Here is a 21,937-nt window from a genome sequence, read left to right on the forward strand (position 1 = left end):
CTGAACCCAGCCTGCTGCACAGGCCCCCAGTAGCCCAAGACCCTGAAATGAGAAAAGTCACCCGCATGGGCTTACACTTGCCACTCTACTGTCCAACTGTTATGCGCGCCAACAGGCTTAGAATAGAAATTGTCACTGAAGCTGAATATAATTAACAATATAATTCTAAACTTCCCAAATTCATTTCTACTAAGAAGAAATCATCAAATTGGGGCATTGTGAAGGATCACTGATCAATAAAAATCCTAACAGTAATCATTTACTATGTATAAGAGCCTCTACCAAGTGTTTGATGTACATTATTTAATCTCCAAAACAATACTGTTAAGGTAGGTAGTGTTATTTTACAGAGAGGAAAACAGAGTCCAAGAGGTTAAGTAGTTTTTCCAAGGCCACACAGCTAGTAAGTGGCCAGGATTCTAACTCCAAAGCCTGTGAGTCTTTTTCCTAACCTCTGCAGTAAAATATTAATAAAGAGAAAATAGAAAACATGAAATGCCCATGTGCCCTTAATGTATTTCAGTCACATCAATACAAAGACTCCAGGCCTGAGATGAATTTACTCAACACTACTCTTACCAGTGAGACATTCCCATGACCCTACCTACATACACGTGAATTGTTGAACTGGTACGCCTTCCTCAACCCCATTGCCCCTCCTCCTGAGAACACAGGGATGCTCTGTGCCACAGTTGTGTTGCAGTCCTAGGGTGCCATCCTTACCAAAGATATTTACATTTAAATCAGAAACATCAAAAGAATAAAAAAGAGAGACTCTGATGGCTGATTTTTTAGATGTCCTAAAACGGGGAGGAAGATGCTTCTGAGTAGAGCTTGATCTAAGGACAGGAGGAGGTGACAGCAGGAGGCTGGGGTTGGGAGCAGCAGGAAGCAGGTCCAGGGCTCCAGGCTTTGATGGGAGGAATGGTTTGTTAGTTTTCTAAGAAGTCTGATGGAAAAACAAAAACATATTTCTAAGTTTTTTTCCATTTGGAAATGTGAGTAGTATCACAATGTTACGTTATTATGATCTGTTATGCTTACCAAGCCTCTGAACAGGCAAAATCCAGTTGCCAGGAGGAGACACACAACCAACATTAAATCAAATGGTCTTCTCAGCAGGTCTTTCGCTTGGGCTTCTTGAATAACCTAAAATAGAGTTTGTACCTAAAGAGCAGGCCCAAAGTGCCAAAGAAGAATCTGAAATCTGAAACATTAAATGTCATGATGATGGATAAGAGAATTTTGAAGATGCACAATTTATATCATAAATCACTGGCCATGGAACTTTAGGAAAATCATTTCCTTCCTCAAGTCTCAATTTCCTTATCTGTGAAATGAAGAATTTGGGCTAAATGATCTCTCGAAGGGCCCTTGTAGCTTTATGAGTCCACTTTTTTTCTTGAAATGACATTTTAATGATAATAAATTTTAAAGGTAAACCATAAACCTGCCACACCACTATTAACCGTTGGTATACTTTTCCAGTAATACATGTAAATAGATACATACACACAACATACATATATACATACACATATATCTACATTTTTCACAAAATTAGGAACAATTTTATATATAAAATTATTCCTGTATATAAACAATTCTGTATTTGTTCTTTTTGCTCTCAACATCTGCCTATATTATAAACACTTTCCCACATGTTTAAAAATTTTCTCAAACTGAATACCATATGGAAACACCACACTTTAGCCATTCTCCCACTGTTGGATATTTAGGCATTTTTCACTGTTATACTTAATGTAATGATGAACAACTTTGTAAATCTTTGGTGGTATCTGTGTGATGATTTCCTGAAGATAGGGCTCTAGGAGCAGAATTATTGGGTTCCAGAATTATTAAGGTTGATAACATTGCCAAATTGCTTTGCAGAGCAATTCTGAATTTATGTTTCTGTCAGCACTGTATGACAATGCCTGCTTGGCCCTGGCTGTCACTGTGTTTTCACATTAAAAATAATGATAAGTAATTCTGCATGCCTCATGGCATACCTACTCTGTTGACACACTGACATGGAACCTTTAAAAGCAGTGGAGCCGGGACTAAGGGTGGACTGACTATTTGCTTTTTCTTTTTAACAGCCACCTCTTTCCTCAGAGGGAAGTTAGTACCAGCTGTCAGTGTGCCAGCCTGAGTTTACATAGAAGGTGTCTAAATGTTTACAAATGAAGTATTTGTCAATTAAAATGTATTTTAATGAATTATACTGAAAATCTTTTGTAAAATGAATAGTCATATTCTGATTATCTCTAGTAATTCATATTTTCATATATCAGTTTTGCTTAAAAGATCTTGCTAAATGATCTAATACCTAGAAAAGTAAAAGAAACAGAGAGAAACTAGCTTAGAAATGAAGGCCTTAACAGAGTATCTGCCAGGCCAGTGTTGTTTCACCTTGACTACCTTGGCTGTGAATGGAAGGGAGGTGTCTCAGATGTCCTGTAGCCAGTCTCTATGGGCCTGGATCTCTGGAGTCAAGATTGTATGGCTGTGTAGACTACCTTGAGGAGCAGTATCCCTCCAGTGTCCTCTTGGGGTAGTAAATGCATAGGTGTCACAGAGGAACCCAGGTGTTCAACGTCCAGGCCATTAACAATCCTAGATGAACCACACACTATGGACTTCACTTGACACACTAATGCAGAATCTGATGGTTAGAGCCAGTGTGACCACTGGCACAGGAAGCTCCCCAAAGTATGGCCTTGCCAACAGAAGCAGATGTATTCAGACAGAAACAGACCTTCTTGCCTACATTAACTAATATGTAAGCTAATGCTACATAATCAAAACAGTCGCACTGTTTGGATGCCCCAAATGCTCCAGTCCACAGAGGCATGGTTCAATTCAGTGGCCAGTGGATGCGAAAGAACCCTATGAGTTTGAGAACAGGGTACATCAAAGCTTAATAAAATCACCTTTGAGGGGTAATTATAATTTTCTGATGGCTGATTATAGATTCTGAAACCAGCCCAGACAGGAAGACAAGTGTATGGTATGCTTAAGAAAAAAGCAGGGCAAATTCGTGTTCCATACTTCCCTATTTAAAAGAGAGAAAGAGAAAGAAGTTACCAAAAGCATATCTAACACAAGTAATATTTAGTATACCTCCCCATCTCAGGTCATCTAAAATTTTGCTATGGGCCAGACAATATTTTTAATGAGGCCAAATTAAAAAGGTCAATTTAAAATACTAGATATGTATTAACAGGCATATCCTATCTACAGTAATCTGCTTGAGCCCAGGAGATCAAGGCTGCAGTGAGCTATGGCTGTACCACTGCAACCCAGCCTGGGCAACAGAGTGAGATCCTGTCTCAAAAAATACATCTAGATAGGTATCTATATATGTTTGTATATATCTATCTCCCTATATCTATATCTATCTATCTATCTATCTATCCTGATTTCTTGCATACATTAATAATGTACTTGTAATTTCCAAGTACATTTTTGGAGTTCTCATAGTGTGTCAGGAGTTAACATATTTGCACACTAAATATAGCCATAAACACCATACTCACTCCCTCAAGATCCTTCTAAAAAAACAGGAATCCCTGATAACTTGACTGCCAAATTGTTCAATGCACACGTCTGAAAATTGCTCAAAGCACTTCTTAAAAAGTACTTTTTTTAAAGGTGAGAAAAAGGAATTATTCTGCAAAACAGGTTTTTAGTAAGCTTGGAATCACTTGGTTCTATTATAACTAAAAGAGCTTCTCTATTTAAAAACAAGCCCCATTGTTTTAGAAAAGGAAAGTGAACTTTAAGATAAAGTTTCTTACCTACAATGTTTCCTGGCACAAAAACAACAACACTCATAATAATAGATCCAACCCAATATAGGCCAATGGTTCTATAAGTTTCCCTGTAACAACAACAACAACAAAATCTTGACTTGGTATGTTTGTCTTAGAATACTAAGCAAAAAATGATCTTCAATATTATTTTGTATTCAAACTAGTAAAGTACATCAATCAAAACATATTGAATTGAGAGGAATAAATCAAACACAAGGAGCCCTGGTTATGTAACTTCATTGCCATGTGATATACTATAGAACCTTCTTCGTGTCCTTTTAAATAGGAAATTATGCCTGCTATGTCTTCTGTTAAACTACAACATGATCATCCCTGCCACAGGACTCCTGCATTTCCCTATTGTGTGTGAAACTCAACAGCATGAAAGGAAAAAGAAAGTTGAAAGAAGAAATTGGATCCATATTTTTAATCATTGTAAGTATGAGTTATACTTACAATGATAATGTTAAATGGACTTTTCCTGGGGTCACAGAATTTTGGCCAAAGCCCCAAAGGTGAAGACAAGTGACATGTACCCCATGTTGCCAAGGAGCTGCTAGACATATACCCCAAATCTTCAATGCTGACAAAAACTTCCTTCAGGCCGAGCATGGTGGCTCATGCCTGTAATCCCAGCACTTTGAGAAGCTGAGGTGGGCAGATCACTTGAGGTCAGGAGTTTGAAACCAGCCTGGCCAACATGGTGAAACGCCATCTCTACTAAAAGTACAAAAAAAAAAAAAAAAAATAGCTGGGCATGGTGGCATGCACCTGTAATTCCAGCTACTCGGGAGGCTGAGGCAGGAGAAATGGTTGAACCTGGGAGGCGGAGGTTACAGCGAGCCAAGATCGCACCACTGCACTCCAGCCTGGGTGACAGAGTGAGACTCCGTCTCAAAATAAAAATAAAAAAAGTTCCTTCAATTGATAACCCCAATAACCCAAACTCCACACTATGTAACAGGCTATGAGAAATTCAAAAGGAAATTCTCTGAAGGGAAACGAGAATACTGTGTGCGTCCTGCCCCACCCCAGCCCTCAAGCCAAATGTAACCAGACCCCAAGAGGCCCATTCACAATGACTGGGATTGTAAGCAGGAGAACAGATAAGAATGAGCTGGAGCCGGGCACGGTGGTTCACGCCTGTAATCCCAGCACTTTGGGAGGCTGAGGCAGGCAGATCACCAGAGGTCAGGAGTTTGAGACCAGCCTGGCCAACATGGTGAAAAAAATGTTTAGATTTGTGTACTAAAAATACAAACTTTGCGGGTATAGTGACACACGCCTGTAGTCCCAGCTGAGGCATGAGAATCGCTTGAACCTGGGAGGCGGAGATTGCAGTGAGCTGAGATTGTGCCATTGCACTCCAGCCTGTCTCAAAAAAAAAAAAAAAAAGAATTAGCTGGAGCTGACCTTGAGTGCATGTTGGGAGTGAGGGAGATAGTTGGTTAAACTACATTTCAACCTTGTATGGGGCAAGAATGCATGACTTTCTGTAACCCAGAAGCAAGTGGAGGCCTGAGAAGATGGCCGGACTTGAAACGTTTGGAAAAGATCCCTCCCCAAAGGGTGTACCTTCTGGGTTACAGGGGCCCCAGCAGAAAAAAAGCTGTGGGTGTGCCACCATGGGCAGAAATTCAGCCCAAGAGCACGTCGTTCACTTCAGGGATTAGTGCAATGCAGAAGCTCCTGTGGTTGGGGTCTCTAAAGAACTCACATGTGTGCCTCCCAAGACCAAGCTAGCATATCATGATGGGGGTACCAATACCCAAAAACCAGCACCTTTCACATAAGACTCTGCTCCTGTTCCTTTAATCCCTTGTACATACACATCCACTGCCAAGGGGCCAGCCGCAGAGTGAGACAGGAGGAGTGAATGGACAAGCCATGTAGCCAAGCCTTAGTGCGAGCCAAGCCGCAGAGCTGTGCCTGATCTGGGGAAGGACAGAAGCTTTGAACCGAAATGAGATTGCTGTTTGGAAATTTTGAAGTTTTGAAATGAAGTTTAAGATGTGCTTAGCTTTAATTGCTGAAAATAAAAATTATTCTTGTAAGACAACATAATCAGAAAGCTTAAAGGGTCTGCCCGAGCTGTCACCATGCTAGGGAGCAATTCAGAGGGACATATTCAAAAGGCAGTGGTACAAGGAGGATAAAGCCACGTCTGACGTGCACCCATGGAACTTATATTCATGTCCAGTATACCTGCTTGTGTATTTGCCTCTATGCATAATGTTTCCTTACATACCCGCTTATCGGTTGCTAAGGTGGCAAAGGCACACACCAGGTGAACTGACTTACTCCCATGCTATGGCTGCCACCATCACCAGGTACATCAGATAATGAGCAGAGCCATCCCAGTAGCAGATCATGTGCCCATATGCAGTGTTCAGATATGGTTCACCCTAAAGAAAGCATTAAAAAGAAGTCCACTTTAAATAAGACCTGTAAATGCAGAACATCAGACCTGTATTGCAAGTAAAATAAAACAGCAGAACTAACTTGTGTTCATCTGCTAAGATGAAACTATTTCTTCAAAATTGGTAGGAACATGAAAATACAACTTTACGCTGGAGCTGCCAAAACCAGGGTCTGGCCACAGAGGATGGAATTAGAGAATGCCTGGCCAATTGGCCCATGATGCATCAACATAGGTTTGTACTGTGATGCGAAGGCAGATGGCATGATAGGCAATCCTGGCTGTATGGCAAACTCATGGAGACCAAGCCAAATCTTTGACACAAGGTGCTTGGCAGTGACCAGAGAGGTGGCCAGGGATGACCCTGCTTTCCAGAACCAGTGGCTAGCCTTAATAATTCATGCTGATCCCGTGGCTTGCTGGGCTGGGCATGGCACAGCACTCATTCCCCACATACTGACACATAGGCAGGCAGGCACCGAACTCGGAGCTTCACACCCAACCCCTCCTTCTACCTTCCCAACAACCCAGTGGGATGGACAGGATTGAGTCCATTTTACAGATGAGGAAACAGATGCTCTGAGAGATTACAAGACTTTCCTAAGGTCACGTAGCTAGTATACCTAGCAGAGACCAAGAAGAGCCATACTTCTCCTGGGCAAATGTTAATGTTATGAACACAAGATTATATGACGAACTACATTTCCCTTTTCTAGGTGGTTACATTTCCAGGTGGCTTCTAGAAAGTCACTGTCATCAATTTTCTGTGCATTTTTACTGTTGTTTTGGCCCCACCTTGTTTTCCTTTCCTCTTTCTCCCACGTTCATGCTGTCCTGGCTTGTTTCACGCTGTAAGATGCCTTAAGTCCTTTCTACAACAAGGAAGAGTGCAGATCAACCAGCCCATCAATCAGCCAAGCAAGCAGGGCTTTCTCTTAAGCTTCATGCTCCCCTGGGGCAAGGACTGCTCTGTCATCTCTCCCACAGATCAAATCAAATTAAAATCAGAGAAGCAGGAAACAGAATCAAGGTTCTGCTTCTACACCCATGCCAGGCCCACGTCCCTTCTCTTGGACTTGCTCTGACTGAAGAATACATCCGATTTATGGTTTCAGACTTCCATTGCTAACACACCTGGCTCTCTGAGCCAGTGCTGGCCTCTCCTGGTAGCTTGATGAGCATCTTTAACTGCATGGTGCACAGGCCACAGGTCCCTTCAACTCGCCTGAACTCTTAATTCATCAGCTTCTCCCCTCAACCAGCCTTCCATCTTGCCTCTCTCTCTCTTGCTCTCTCTGTATGTATGTGTGTGTGTGTGTGTGTGTGTGTGTGTGTGTGTGTGTGTGTGTGTGTGTGTATAGAGACAGGGTCTCACTCTGTCACCTGGTCTAGAGTGCAGTGGTGATCATTGCTTACTGCAGTCTCAACTCCTGGCGTCAAGCGATCCTCCCGCCTTTGTCTCCCAAAGCACTGAGATTACAGGCATGAGCCACCAGGCCAGCCATGGCCTCTCTATATTAATGGTGAAACCATTCGGCTTACCAAGGTCAAAACCACATGGTCATTTTTTCATTCCTCATTCTCCTATGCAGTCTTTCAGCAAATCTATCAACTTTATTGCTATGATGTCACCCCGGCAATTCTCCCTCTTCTTCACAGCATTAGGTCTAGCCCTCAGTGTCCCTCACTGGACCACAGCTATGTTCCCAAATGGTCTCCCTACCTCTGTCCCCTCCTTCCAACCCATGACACTCCTCCTGCCAGATAAAGATTCTCAAGGCCTGGCTCTTGGCATGTTGCTCCTCTACTCTAAAACTCCCCAAAACTTGTCACAGCCTGCTGGACCAAGCCCCATCTCCTCTCTATCACAGCTGGGTCCCCAGAGCCTGGCCCTGCAGACCTTGCCACCACAGTTACACCCTAGTCCCCCTTCTGATACCCTGTCTGCCCCAATGCTTACCACCCTTGCCAACTCAGCCTCCAGCCCTCTCGTCAGCTGCCTCCTTCCTAAAACCTCCCTCCTCTGGGCTCCATGGCCCCCACTTTCCAGGTTTTCCTTCTGCCTCTTGGCCTGCCCCCCATGGTCCACTTCAGGGGCTTCTCTTCTTCTGGCCATGGTCTCTAAAGTCCCAAGCTCAGCCCTTTTCTCTCTCTACCTTCTCATAGGCAAGCCCCTCTCCTCTCAGACCTTCAGGTACCAACTGCACTGAGATGGCCCGTGACTCTCTCTTCCAGGACTGCTCCTCAGAGCTCAAGACCTGCAAAGCCCTGCCAGCATCTGAAACTCCACCTCCCCATAGAAACTCAGCCTCATCCTTGCAGATTGGTGCCCCAGGGAGAGGCACATGCTCCTTCTCCTCTCCAAGCCTTTGCCCAAGCTGTCCCTTCTCTCCGGAATTCCCCCTACCTCCCTGGTCCATCTGGAAATGTCCATCTTCCACTGCCATGACCATTTTTAAAATGCTACAGCAGTGTCACCAACTCAATAAGCCTTCCCCGACTGCACCCAGACTTAATTCCTCCTCTGAGTACTTCTGTGCCTGGAGTGAGTCTCTCACTGTGCCCGGGACAATTCCATCTCCCCACCCTTTCAGGCAGGGAGCTCCCAGGGGGCAGGGAGCAGGTCTTCTGACCACAGAGTCCCCTTCAACAAATGTCTGCAGAAATAAATTCCTCCTGTCATCCCTCTCTGGTGTAAAAACAGCAGCATTCTTCCAAATTCCAAAGCAGGAATCAGGACATTGTCTTAGGCCTCATCCTTCCCATCATTCCCAATTTGTCACCAAGTCTTATTCATTCCAGCCACTCCGATTCTCTAAAGTTCATCCCTCTCTCTACTTCCCATGCGCTGCCTCCATCCAGCCACGTTTATGCCCCTGCTGGTCCCGAGGAAGCCTCCTGACTGGTGCCCCAGCTTATGGCACGGACCCTTCCCTGCAAGCCCATCCTTCCCAGAGCTGCCTGTATTCTTCACTGACTTAAAATCTTCCCTCACAGACAGGATAAAACCCAAACTCCCACAGCGTACATACAAAGCTCCCCATTATCTGAACATGGATGAAGAATCTGCTTTGAGCCCTTTTCCTCATTTCCTGTGTCACCTTGAATAAGTCACTTAACCTCTCTGGGGCTGGGTTCAGCCCACCATAAAATAAGAAAATAGGACTAGCTCTCTCGAGTACCAGGTAGTATCAAAGCTATGATTTGGGCAGCGTGGTGGAGAGTGCAAGCCATCACAATCAAATGACTTCATCAAGTGCCTCTGTGTTGGGTACTTTACAAATTTAAGACTGACTTGGGGTTTCTGAGATAGTCATGTATTAACAGACACATAAATACTAAATCCATTTAAGGTACCTTATTTATATTAAATACAAATAAAGGGGAAAAGCAGGTCATGTGTGCGGTCATGAGTGAGAGAAGCCGTGAGAGCTGAATGTTGCAGAGAATTGCCTCCTGTGATCTAACCGTCCTTTCTACTCCACTTTCCATGTGACTAAGCGACCTAAGGCTATTATAGGAAATGAAAGCCTGCGTATCGTACCTGTTCACACTAAATGAGAGGACTTCTGTCTCTGAGTAATGTGATCTGGGTTGTGGCCTTTTGGTTGAAACCTCATAATCACTAAGTGATCCCATACCTCTCTCAAGTAGTGTGTCATGAACCCGTCAATGATTCCATCTTGCTCCAGTCCTATGATGAGGTTCACCACGCTGGTAAATCCAAAAACTGCATACACTAGAGCAAAGAAAGCAGCAGTTTAAAAAGCAATAGCTCAGGAGACAATTACTACAAGCTTGGCATCAGCTAATAATAATGGAATGTTTTTCATGTTTTCCAGAAGATGCTGTGGACAATTATCGAGATAGACTAACAGAATACCCCTTCTACACACCCAGCTGGACCTCCACCTGTGTTCGCAGCTCTCCCCATCCCTGCCTAAGTACTCTCATCAAGGGAACACTCATCACAGGAGTGGAGAATGATGGTCACTGCCGGCTCAGTCACAGAAGATTCTAGCAGGCCAATTCCACCCATCCTCCACTCCCCTACAAGTGGCTGCCCAGAATCAAACCCACATCCCACATGGGCAGTGGGAGCAAAGCCAGTAACTGAGTGGCCAAGGAAGCATAGAAGTGACCACTAAGTTTAAGACAATGATTCAGGCTGGGCATGGTGGCTCAAGTCTGTAATCCCAGCACTTTGGGAGGCTGAAGCAGGCAGATCACCTGAGGTCAGGAGTTCAAGACCAGCCTGGCCAACATATTGAAACCCCGTCTCTACTAAAAATACAAAAATTTTCTGGGTGTGGTGGTGCACGCCTGTAATCCCAGCTACTCCAGAGGCTGAGACAAGTGAATTGCTTGAACCCAGGAGGCGGAGGTTGCAGTGAGCCGAGATCACGCCACTGCACTCCAGCCTGGGCGACAGAACAAGACTGTCTCAAAAAAAAAAAAAAAAGACAATGACTTGACAAAGTGATTCATCTCAATGATTCCCAAGCAGGCCACCTCACAGCGTGTCCAGTGTGGTTACCCTATTCCACATGGCGTATCCTAGAGACAGACAGGTGGCTGATGTGCAAGTGACAATGGCTTTCAGAAAAAAGACTAGTGATGTTAAAAATGAATACAAGAGGGTATAATTGAATATGACAGAAGGAAAGCTATACCTGTCAGAGAATCTTACCAGAGTTGTGAGCATCTCCTAAATGGGCTTAAAACTACTAGCACAAATAACTAAGAAATAATACTTTTTAAACAGCAGGTGATCAAATTTAGTGCATGTTAGTTTGTCAAAGCTGCATTTTCAATTTGTAACAGATTGGTGCCTCAGACTATGGGATGGACATGGACAGTAGAAAAATCTGATGGTGAATATAAGAAAAGCTGTGAAAAAAGAAATGGAGAGGAGTGTGGGGATGGTTAATTCACAGAGAAGGGAAGCTGGCCTTGCCTGGAGTCAGCAGCCAGGAGTCCAGCATTCACATTCTCCCCAGAAGGAACAAAAGGCCACATGTGCCCTGTTTTGCAGATGTGCCTTCCCCACGCCTCCATGGGGGCCTTTGGCCCAGTTCTCATTGGCAGTGTCACTTCCTGATACTCATTTTCCAGAAGCCTCCCAGGTGATTAGCCATCATATGTCTCCAAGAAAGGAAGTGTTCGGCACATAATCTGCCAATGATTGCTGATGCCAACACAAGTGTCAGACACTGTGTTAGCAATGACAAGGACATCGTCTCTGCCTTCTAGTACATGAGGAGTCTGGCCTTGAGCCTCACCCTGAGGCTGCAGTGTGCTCAAAGTTGTAACAGACCAGGACAGAGGGCTGAGGGTACAGGAGAAAGGGTGCCCAGCCTTGAAGAGTCAGGAGAGACATCAGTACAGTTAATACAGGCTCCATGGAGTGGGGAGGAACAGGAGGGACAGACAGCAGCAGGAAACTCATCTGGAAAGGTGTGCAAGGGTCAGAGCACAGGCCAGTGGAGAGAGCCAGGAAAAGGGATGTGGGCCTTGAAAGCAGACGGACCCAGCTCATCTAATGACTGGCTGTAAAACCTTAGGCAAATTACATCATTTCTGAAGCTTCAGAGCTTCTTATATGTGGATTGGGAGAAACTAGTTACTCACAATTCTTCTTTCCCACCCCACCTTTCCCAAGGCCCACTGTAGGCAGAGAATGCTCCCTATGCTGTTGCTGATGGGCTTGGCCCTATGCCTCATCTCAGCCATTGGAACATGGGTGGGAGTAAGATGGGGCAGCTCCAAGCCAAGGCCTTAAGAGCCACCACTTTCTTCCTTCTAGCCCCACTGTGCCTCTGTATCTGCCATGAGAAGGGCATGCCTGGGAGCTGCTGGTCCAAGAACAAGGAGTCAGAGAACAGCCCTGAAATCAACCCACAGCCTGATGCAGAGTGGCCCCAACCCACAGACCTGTGAGCAAGAAAAATAAATGTTTATTGCTGTAGGACTTGGGGTGCATTTGATATGCAGCATTACTGAAGCAGAAACTACAGAACAAAATGCCCAGCAAGGTACCTGGCACAGGAAGTGCTCAAAGGCTGGTAGCAGCTTGGCTGGGGCAGCACGCATGATGGAAGGGCATGGGCTTTAGGGGTCAACAGCCACATGACCTTTGCCACATTTCTTAGCATCTCCAAGCCAGCTGCTTCACTTTCAAGTGGAGGGATGGTGAGGATTAGGTGAAAGCCTGCTGCTAAAGTGCTCAGGGTCATACAAGGTGCACTATAGGTGCTTGTCTCTATGGCAGGTTCCATTATTTTCCTCTTCATGCATATGTGCAGACCCAGACACCACACAGTTAAGTTCTGCACTAAGTGGGGGGGACTGCTAGTAGCAGGCTGAAGACAGGAAGCCCAGGAAGGAGCTAGCATGAGAGTCGAGGTCAGAGGTCAGAGGTCAAAGCATGCTGGGGTTGGCAGGGTGCCCTGCCTGGCCTGGCAGTAACTCTCCACCGGGATGCCACCTGGGAGAGGGTGGAGTCCACAGCCTGAGAGGCAATAGCCAGAGGCGAGGGCCAGATTGTCCTGAAACACCCCTACACTTGCAGCCACTGTTACCAAAGGGCTCAGAGTATTCACAACCAAGGAGGAATATGTGACTGAGGCCGAAAGTATTGTGTTATTAATCAGATACAAAAGATTTCCCTTTGTGGAGACGTACCATAGAACAGTGGGTCCCGGGGTGGTTTTCTTTTGACGAGGACACGAGCCAGCAGTGCTACCAGGAACAGGATGAGGGCAGCAACCCCTACAATAGTCCAGGAACTGCAACGACCAGAACAGGGAGGTGGTCACTATCAAAATAAACACATTGGTGCCTGGAATTTCCTGACTATTGAATGTATTCGCTCCTAGTGCTGCATAATTCATCCATAATTCTGCCTCTGCCTGCAGCTCCCAGCACTGTAGAGTTAGTGAAGTTTATCTGCAGCTCTTTGGCCCATCTGGGCTGCAGCCCATGACTTTCAGGGACCGAAGCCATCAGGTCCTCCTCATTCTCCTCTTATCCTGTCTCATGTGCACAGATGACACGTCTGGAGCTCCCTCTGCCTCACCCCACCCTGCTGCACGTATGGCCACTGCCCCACTGCCTCCACTTACACGTTCCTCTAACCCCTGCTCCCTAGCAGCTGACAGGCCTCACCACTGACTCTGCCACCTCCCTCAGGGCCAGTCAGAAACCCTCAGACTGAGCTCCAAGGAATATATAGGCATTACAACTAAACATGCCTTCCAGGGGACAAGAAAGACCTTATGTTATGTGTATAGTCAAATGGGCCAGAGAATGAGGCCAGGAAATCCATAGAGAAGGAGTCTGGACTAGACCTGAGGCCAGAATGAAGATAGCCCAACACCCCAGAACCAGGGCCAACAGACCAGCATCCAACCCCAAACCACAGAAACCAAGGTGAAGCTTAGTTGAGTACATCCCCTGGATGTTCTACAGGAAAGGGAGTGGCACCAAGGACAGCAGGGACCAAAGCCGCTACTCAGTGGGGCAGCGATAGGGCACGAGGCTTGGTAGAGTTATCAGTCAGGAAACTGGGATCCTGGTACCCATTCTGTTGCTAACTGTGTCACCCTAGGAAAGTCACACCATTGCATCTATCTGTTTATTAATTCAAAAACATAGCAAGCAAAAAAATGTATTCCGCACCCCTATGTGGTAGCCATTGTTGCAGGCCCTAGGAGACTGGATAAATAAGAGAAGTCCCTGCCTACATGGAGGAACCTATCTCAATGGACTCTGAGCTCTACCCACTAGGAGTTCTCTTGCAGTCCAACAGCAATACTCTCCCTCTCACACCTCCAGCACTGACAGGGCTTCCAATTCTAGACAAAATACTACCTGGCCCACTCCAGTGGCCTGCTACACCAGGACCTCTTCAGCTTGGAGCAGCTACAAGCACCACTCCTCAACTGAGACCCCTCCACACCATCACAGCCCAACATCGGGACCTTTGGATAACTATCACCATCCCCTAGGAGAGAGAAAGATAAGAATAGAAGGAGGGAGGGAAGGGGGGAACAAATAGATGATGAATGGATGGATAGATGGATGGATGATGGGTGAATGGATGGATGATGGATGAAAGGATGGATAGATGATGGATGAATGGATAGATGATGGATGAATGGATGGATGGATGATGGGTGAATGGGTGGATGATGGGTGAATAGATGGATGGATGATGGATGAATTGATGGATGATGGAGGATGATGGATAAATGGATGGATGGACGATGGATGAATTGATGGATGATGGAGGATGATGGATAAATGGATGGATAGATGATGAGTGGATGGATTATGGATGAATGTATGGAGGATGGATGGATAAATGATAGATGGATCAATTCTATGATAAGAATGAGGCCGGGCGCAGTGGCTCACACCTGTAATCCAAGCACTTTGGGAGGTCGAGGCGGGTGGATCACCCGAGGTCAGGAGTTGGAGACCAGCCTGGCCAACATGGTGAAACCCTGTCTCTACTAAAAATACAAAAAATTAGCCAGGCGAGGTGGCGGATGCCTGTAATCCCTGCTACTTGGGAGGCTGAGGCAGTAGAATTGCTTGAACCTGGGGGTTGGAGGCTGCAGTGAGCCAAGATTGCGCCACTGCAGTCCCGCTTGGATGACAGAGCAAGAGTCCGTCTCAAAAAATAATAACAATTAATTAAATTTTTAAAAAAAGAATGAGGGTGGCTGTTTCAATGTCCAGGTGAGAAACTGAAAAATAGGAGGTTTCTGGTGATTGCACTTCAGTGGTTGCTCCAGGCTCCTCCTGTGGGGATGAGCTGAAGAAGGAGGAAGCCAATGTGGGTCAAGAGTATGATGCTGGGCTGAAGAATCCCATGAGGGAAGAGGTGGGTGTGCTGGGTCAGCTGACAGGCATTTTAATGGTGAACAGCCTGAGGCAGGTGGTGGTCAGGTGACAACTCCAGTCTTCACTCCTACCAAGGGCCTGCACTCACTGCCAGCAGGATCGCGTGGTTGGTGCTCTTCTGGAGCAGGACAGAGCAGTGTAAGCTGGTTCACAGCGTCCTCTCATGCTCTTAGCTCCAGGAGAGGAGGGAAGAATGAAGAGAAACTAGGGCAGCAGATTGTCTCTGACTCTTGGCACTGTCCCCAGAGACCCTCCTACAACAGCCAAGTGCAGGACCTGCTCACCACAGGAAGAAACAGGCCCTGCAGGGACTCAGGGACAGGTAAGGGCTGCGACTAACCCCAGGATGAGAAAGTTGCTAGTCTTGGGGGGTGGGAAGGGCTGCTGATGCCCTTCTATGAACAGACACCTACTGAGAGGGGACATGCAAGGATGAGTGTGAGCAGTGTGTCTCTCTCAGTGAGAGAGGGAGACAGAACACGCTCAATCCTTTCCTGACCTCTCAATCTAATTTTCTTTTTCTGGTTTTCAGAGTTGCATAAAAGGTTTGGTGGGAAGGAAACTCGATTCAACAAAGTCAAACATACCTGAGTGCCTACGATGCACATGGCGCTGGCCTGGGCAGGACAGTACAGAGGGGTGAGCTATAGCTGGGGCAGGTAAGTTCTTACCACAGGAAAGTAACTCTCGGGAGAAAGGTGCAAACAAGGGACTGAGGGAGCTCAAAGGAGAGCGAGGGAGGGTCTGCAGAAGGTAGAAGTGGCCATAAAGTCCAGGTGCGGCTTCAACAGTCTGCGATAGGAGGAAGGCAGCATCCCTGTCAGGGAGCAGCAGGAGTCCGGGCTAGAGGCTGGAGAGGAGGAGGAATGGTCAAGGAGCAAAGGCAGGCTGGTGCGGCAGGAGCACTAGTGCGTGGGCTGGGACTGGGGGGCCGAGGCCGAGAAACACGCAGCGGGGCTGGGCGGCGAGACTTGCACCGGAGCCTTTGCCACAGTCCAGGTCAGAAAGGGCCAGTGCCAGGGAGAACTGAAAGGAGGGAACAGACACTAGAGCCCCAGGACTTGTGGGGAAGCAGACAGTAGGAGGAAGGGAGTGGAGAAAGAAGAGAGGAATCAAAGGCCACGGGGGTTTTAACCTGCAAGAGGACAGGAAGAATGGCTGACACTAATTATTCAAAATGCTGTAGTGCTTGCCAATGCGCTCCATCATGCACAGCAATACATAGTTCAGTCTGTATTCAGTAAATGCCATCACCATCTTCCCAGTGGCTGAGGCCAAAACCTAGGGCTCATCCTCAAATCCTCTGCTGCCATGCAACCCTCTTCAGTAAGCCCCGTCTGTTCACCTTCCAAAATACCTACTACGCCCATCCAATTCCTTCCCCTGCACTGCTCCATTTTCCTGCCCGACAGGCTCCATTCCCAGATCTTCCCATAGCTCAAGTGTTACCTCCTCCTAGAAGCCTTCCCTGGCCACCAGCCCCCTCCCCAGTCACCCTATTTTATTATCTTCATAGCATGTCACTATCGATGTATTAATGTTTGTTGATGTCTATCTCATTACCTGCCTCCACAGCCTCTTCTGGCTTGTTCATAGCTATGTCACCAACACTTGGAACAGTGCCAAACACACAGTAGGCACTCAGTATATCTTCACTGAACTACCTGTAATGCCATTTTTTGGAGCACAGGGTCCCCCATGCACTATATTGACAGGCATGTAATATTGGGTGGCCCAGAGCAGCTGCCTCCAGGGGATGCCTCCAGAGACTGGGCCAGACCAAGGGCAGACACTGCTGGTGCCTGGTGAGCACTCAGTGTGGGTGCTGCCTGGATCAGGCGGCCAGGCAGCTGGAGAGGAGGAAGTTACCACCCTATGTACAGACGCTCCACGGCCTGACCAGCTGAAGGGGGTTTGCAGCCTACAGACTGATGCAATTTCCTTAGCACCAACAGCTGAGAGACATAGCAGGTTACTTCCTCCTCCCTCCAGACAGCAACCAACATCAGCAGGAACAGAGGCTGGCGCCTGTCCCAACATCCGGCGACCCTCAGGCCTTCAGCTGCCCGCTGCAGGTTAGTCTGTGATCCCTGCAGTGGAGTGGGAGGCAGGGCTTCGAACCCAAGCCCTGTCCCCCTCCATCAGCCCCACCCATTTCCTTCACATTGAAGTGTTCTGCCTCTGCTGCCTGTCCCCATCCTACCCCAGCGCAGGCACTGGGAAGCACTTCTCCATTCACAACGCCCCTTCACAAACAGGTCTCCGTGGAACCTTACAATAGGACGCACACAAAGTCCACTTGACCGGAAAACCGAGGCCAGACCACACCGTCAGTGCCAAAGCCAGGCCTAGAACCCACGTCTCTGCCTGTTGGTTCTCGGCTATTTCTGCTAGTCATTCACAACAGTTTCTAAAATTAATAAGAAATGATAAGTATGCGAAAGTCCATACATGGAAACGTTCCCGTGAGATGCAAAAAGAACAAGGCACAAACGAGCTGACACGGCCAGGTTCGTAGTGTCCGTGTTTGTTCCGCTCCCCACCGGCCCCTGGGCCCCTCCAGGGCAGGGGCATGGCCGTATTGACGCCTGTGACCCCGGGCACCTGGCGCGGTGCTGGCACCAACATCCCGAAATGCGCCAGCCTGGGCACCTCAGGGCCCGGCTCCAAGACCCGGCGCGTGCGACCCCTGGGGCGCCCCCCTAGTCTGGCCAGGCGCGGGGAGCCCCTGCGGCCACGAACCTCTGTCCCGCGGCGGACGGTCCCAGCCCCCTCGGAAAAGTTGCGAGGCTCCCGTCGCGCCGAGCCAACTCCCGCCGCCCCTCGGCGCGACCCCCGCCGCGCCGGCTCACTCACTCATGCTGGGCCGCCAGGTGGTTGAAGACATAGGTGACCGGGATGGCCGAGAGGGACAGCACGAAGACCCCGGTGGCCGCAGAGGCACTCATCGCAGCCGCCGCGCCGCTCGCCCTTCACCGCATCCCGCTGGGCGCCCCGCCCCAGCTTCCGGCGGCGCCCGCGCCCCCTTGGCGCTTGCCCTTCGAGGCGCCCCAGCCGCGCCCCCCGCGTGGCGCCCTCAGCGGCGTCCCCTCAGCGGTGTCTCCTCCGCGCGCCCTCCCAGCCCGCAGCCGTCCCCCGCGCCTGGCCCCGTCGCCCCAAGTGCGCAGGGCCGCGGTGCAGTCCCGGGAGGCGTCCTTGCAGTGCTCCTGCCAGGGGCGCCACTGCTCAGCGGCAAGCGCCCGGCGGCGCCGAGGGGCGGCGACACCCCCGCGCGGGGACAGGTGCCCCTGGCGGCGCGCGCTCCGAGGGAGGGCCCGGGGCACGGCCGGGAACCGGTCATCGACGAGCTGGAGAGGCGCGGGGCTGAGCTGCGGTCTGGGAAAGGTGGAACCAGATCCGAGGGTGTCAGAGCAGGAAGGGCCCGCGGGATCGTCTATGGGGGAGCCCACGGCCCAGAAGTGGGAAAGGACAAAATGCCCCTGAAACCTCGGAACCTCTCCGCTCCAGTAGCCATCGGCGGGCTGCTGCACGGAGCCGGCATCCGGTTTTTAAACCTGGCTCTCCACTCACCAGCTGTTGACTTTGGTCAAATTACTTAACCTCTCTGTCTTTTCCCTTATCTGGGAAATGGGGATAACACACTTCATAGTGTGACTGTGGGGTTAACTGAGTTCATACCTACGAAGCGCGTTATCCTGTGCTGCTGACTACACCACCTCCTGCGATTCTTTTTTTTTTTTTTTTCTTTAATTGAAATGGACGTAAATGCTGAGACTCTTAAGAGACTAGAGCGCCATTCATTGCTATTCCAAGCATTCCTGGAGGCCAGGTTGCCACCAGCCAGCCTGCACTGGGCCCTGCAGGGTACAAAGACTGGAAGATAAGCCTCTTCCTCTGAATGATAGATGCCTACGGGTATGGAAAATATTGTGTGTCAAGTGTTGTGGCTATCTGAAGGGCAGTGAGTTCCAGGAAAACAGCTCAAGCAACTGAGGGAGGTACCGGCATGTACTTACTGTCTTTACAACTTCCAGGGAATTTAAGAGACCATTTATGTGTTTTTGCTGTTGCCATTTGAGGGGGTTATTTTATTTATTTATTTATTTATTATTTTTGTTTATTTTTTTTTTTTTTGAGACAGAGTCTCGCTCTGTCACCCAGGCTGGAGTGCAGTGGCGCAATCTTGGCTCACTGCAAGCTCCACCTCCCGGGGTTCACGCCATTCTGCCTCAGCCTCCAGAGTAGCTGGGACTACAGGTGCCCGCCACCGCGCCGGGCTAATTTTTTGTATTTTTAGTAGAGACGGGGTTTCACCGTGGTCTTGATCTCCTGACCTCGTGATCCGCCCGCCTCGGCCTCCCAAAGTGCTGGGATTACAGGCGTGAGCCACCGCGCCCAGCCTATTTTTATTTTTATTTTTTTAAGACAGGGTCTCACTCTGCAAACCAGGCTAGAGGCAGTGGAGAGATGAGGGCTCACTGCAGTCCCCACTTTCCCACGCCAAGCCATCCTCCCAGCTTAGCCTCCTTAGCTGCTGGGACTACAGTCTCGCACCACTTCTTTGTAGAGGCAGAGTCTCACTATGTTGCCCAAGCTGGTCTCAAACTCCTGGGCTCAAGTGATCCTCCCTCCTCAGCCTCCCAAAGTGCTGGGATTACAGGTGTGAGCCACCGCACCTAGCCTCTAAAAGACCATTTGGCTCATTTTAGACATGAGGAAAATGAGCTACAAGGAGGCTATGGCCTGCTCCAGGGCCACTCCACTTTTCAAATGCCAGTTCTCCTAATCCTTCATCCTAGTTCTTCTTGAAGGCTTCTCCAACTCTGAGTGCATAACGTTTAAGCCTTGGCCCACACTGTGACATATCCAAAGTTTCTCCAAGAGGTGTCCTCACCTGTTACCTGCACATCACCCTCTTCCACCCCTAACCTTCACCACTCTCCTTAAACTCCTACTTCCTCCCTGACAAGAGACACCTCCTCCTATACCTCTGAGCTCCCATCCAGGCTCCCAAGCCAGCCCATCCCTTCCATCAACACCCAACCTTGTTGCATCAGTCTCAGAGCTGCTCCCTCAGAGCCCACAAGGGACCCAAGTGACATGGCAAAGTTTCAAGGTATTGTGATATACATATTGGGAATTGCATGATTTTTTTGTTGACAACAGTTTCTCTCTTAATGCTGAAAATATGAGTGGTCAGAATGCTTGTAGTTGGGAAGAGTTTTTCGCAGGAACCTTCCCTGGCTTTTGGGATAAGTGAACCCCTCTGGCTGCCCTGGATCCTTCCGCTCAACCTAGACACATGCTCAAGTAGCTTCCAATTTAGAAATCTGCTCCCTGAACCTGAGTGTCCTGGGTTTTGTTTGTTTGTTTGTTTTTTGTTTGTCTGTTTGTTTTTGAGACAAAGTCTCGCTCTTTCACTCAGGCTGGAGTGAAGTGGCACAATCTCAGCTCACTGCAACCTCTGCCCTGCCCCCCGCCGGGTTCAAGCAATTCTGCCTCAGCCTCCCAAGGAACTGGGATTACAGGTGCCCGCCACCATACCTGGCTAATTTTTGTATTTTTAGTATAGATGGGGTTTCATCATGTTGGCCGGGCTGGTCTCAAACTCCTGAACTCAGGTGATCCACCCGTCTCCATCTCCCAAAGTGCTGGGATTACAGGTGTGAACCACCACACCTGGCCCTGAGTGTCCTCTTTTGCCTACCATCTTCTCTCGTTTCTTTCTCAGACACACTTGGTTTTAATGGCCACATCTATGATGCTAGATCCCAAATAACAAGCCCTGACCTGTTATTCCCTTAGCATGGCTGCCTGGGCATCCCGGTGGCACCTCACAATGTCAAAACAGAGTTCCTCATTTCCTCAAGACACACTCCTGCTTTATTTTATCTGGTGGCACCACAATTCGCCCACTCACCCAAGCCAGAAGCCTGGGAGCCATCAGTTCCCACCTCTCCGGAATTCCTTTTGTTACACAATTCTCCCAGTGTGACTTTCCAAATATCACTCAAGTCTGTTTGCTCCTCCCCATCCGCACCTCCTCTTAGTTTTGGTCTATACTGCCTCTCATCTAAACATGTCCTAGTCTCCTCCCTCTGATTCCTGCCTCTGAGCTCAGTTGACTCAGCTGCTGTAGAAGGCCTTACCTGACCACCCTCCTGAACTTTCACCTATCAAGCGCCCTGCTTTATTTGATTCAGAGTACTTTTACTATCTAAAATTATCTGGCTTACGCCTTTGTTTACTGGTCTGGATCTCTCCTCCATGATAATGGAAGCTCCTCGAGGTTGGGAACCTTCTCTGGCTGGTTCATTGTTCCATTCCCATCATCTAGATTAATGCCCAGTACATAGGAGGTGCTCAAGAAATATTTGTAAGCCAGGCGCAGTGCTTCAGCCTGTAATCTCAGCACGTTGGGAGGCCAAGGCAGACAGATCACTTGAGGTCAGGAGTTTGAGACCAGCCTAGGCAACATGGTGAAACCCTATCTCTACTAAAAATACAAAAATTAGTTGGGCATGGTGATGTGTGCCTGTAGTCCCAGCTACTCAGAAGGCTGAGGCACAAGAATCACTTGAACCCAGGAGGCAGAGGTTGCAGTGAGCAGAGATCATGCCACTGCACTCCAGCGTGGGTGATAGAGCAAGACTCTGTCTCAAAAAAAAAAAAAAAGAAAAAGAAAGAAATATTTGTTCAGTGATTGAATGCTCTAGATCATTATTGCTCAACAGAAATATACTGTGAGCCCAAATGTGAGCCACATGTATTATTTTATTTTTATTTATTA

The 21,937-nt window shown here is 48.1% G+C and overlaps 2 protein-coding genes across 14 annotated transcripts in view; one reads left to right on the forward strand and one right to left on the reverse strand.

Moving 5' to 3' along the window:
- HDGFL3 (HDGF like 3) overlaps positions 1 to 12,205 on the forward strand; it is a 94,078-nt gene extending 81,873 nt beyond the window's left edge. The window contains exons 6-7 of one of the 2 annotated variants that reach the window (XR_008539646.2): positions 10,080 to 11,363; positions 12,044 to 12,205. Coding sequence is in view for 1 of the 2 variants with exons in the window: in XM_009429704.5 (XP_009427979.1) it covers positions 10,080 to 10,112 (33 nt within the window). In the remaining variant the exon portion in view is untranslated. Of the gene's footprint in view, positions 1 to 10,079; positions 11,695 to 12,043 lie in introns of those variants that run through there. The other variant, XM_009429704.5, reaches the window with a different exon arrangement.
- Positions 1 to 18,184, reverse strand: part of TM6SF1 (transmembrane 6 superfamily member 1) — a 29,309-nt gene extending 11,125 nt beyond the window's left edge. For 2 of the 12 annotated variants that reach the window (XM_016927312.4, XM_024349340.3), the window contains exons 1-7: positions 18,004 to 18,184; positions 12,922 to 13,025; positions 9,879 to 9,976; positions 6,120 to 6,223; positions 3,804 to 3,886; positions 2,937 to 3,058; positions 1,045 to 1,149 (exon numbers count right to left, since the gene is read on the reverse strand). In XM_016927312.4, coding sequence (XP_016782801.1) covers positions 1,045 to 1,149; positions 2,937 to 3,058; positions 3,804 to 3,886; positions 6,120 to 6,223; positions 9,879 to 9,976; positions 12,922 to 13,025; positions 18,004 to 18,095 — 708 coding nt within the window. In that variant the 5' untranslated portion in view covers positions 18,096 to 18,184. Of the gene's footprint in view, positions 1 to 1,044; positions 1,150 to 2,936; positions 3,059 to 3,803; positions 3,887 to 6,066; positions 6,224 to 9,878; positions 9,977 to 12,921; positions 13,026 to 14,109; positions 14,243 to 14,657; positions 14,739 to 18,003 lie in introns of those variants that run through there. The other 10 variants (XM_054667878.2, XM_063794288.1, XM_063794289.1 and 7 more) reach the window with 10 other exon arrangements.
- Between the last annotated feature and the right edge of the window lie 3,753 nt (positions 18,185 to 21,937).

Source organism: Pan troglodytes, chromosome 16 (assembly GCF_028858775.2).
Source record: "Pan troglodytes isolate AG18354 chromosome 16, NHGRI_mPanTro3-v2.0_pri, whole genome shotgun sequence".
Lineage (NCBI taxonomy): Eukaryota > Metazoa > Chordata > Mammalia > Primates > Hominidae > Pan > Pan troglodytes.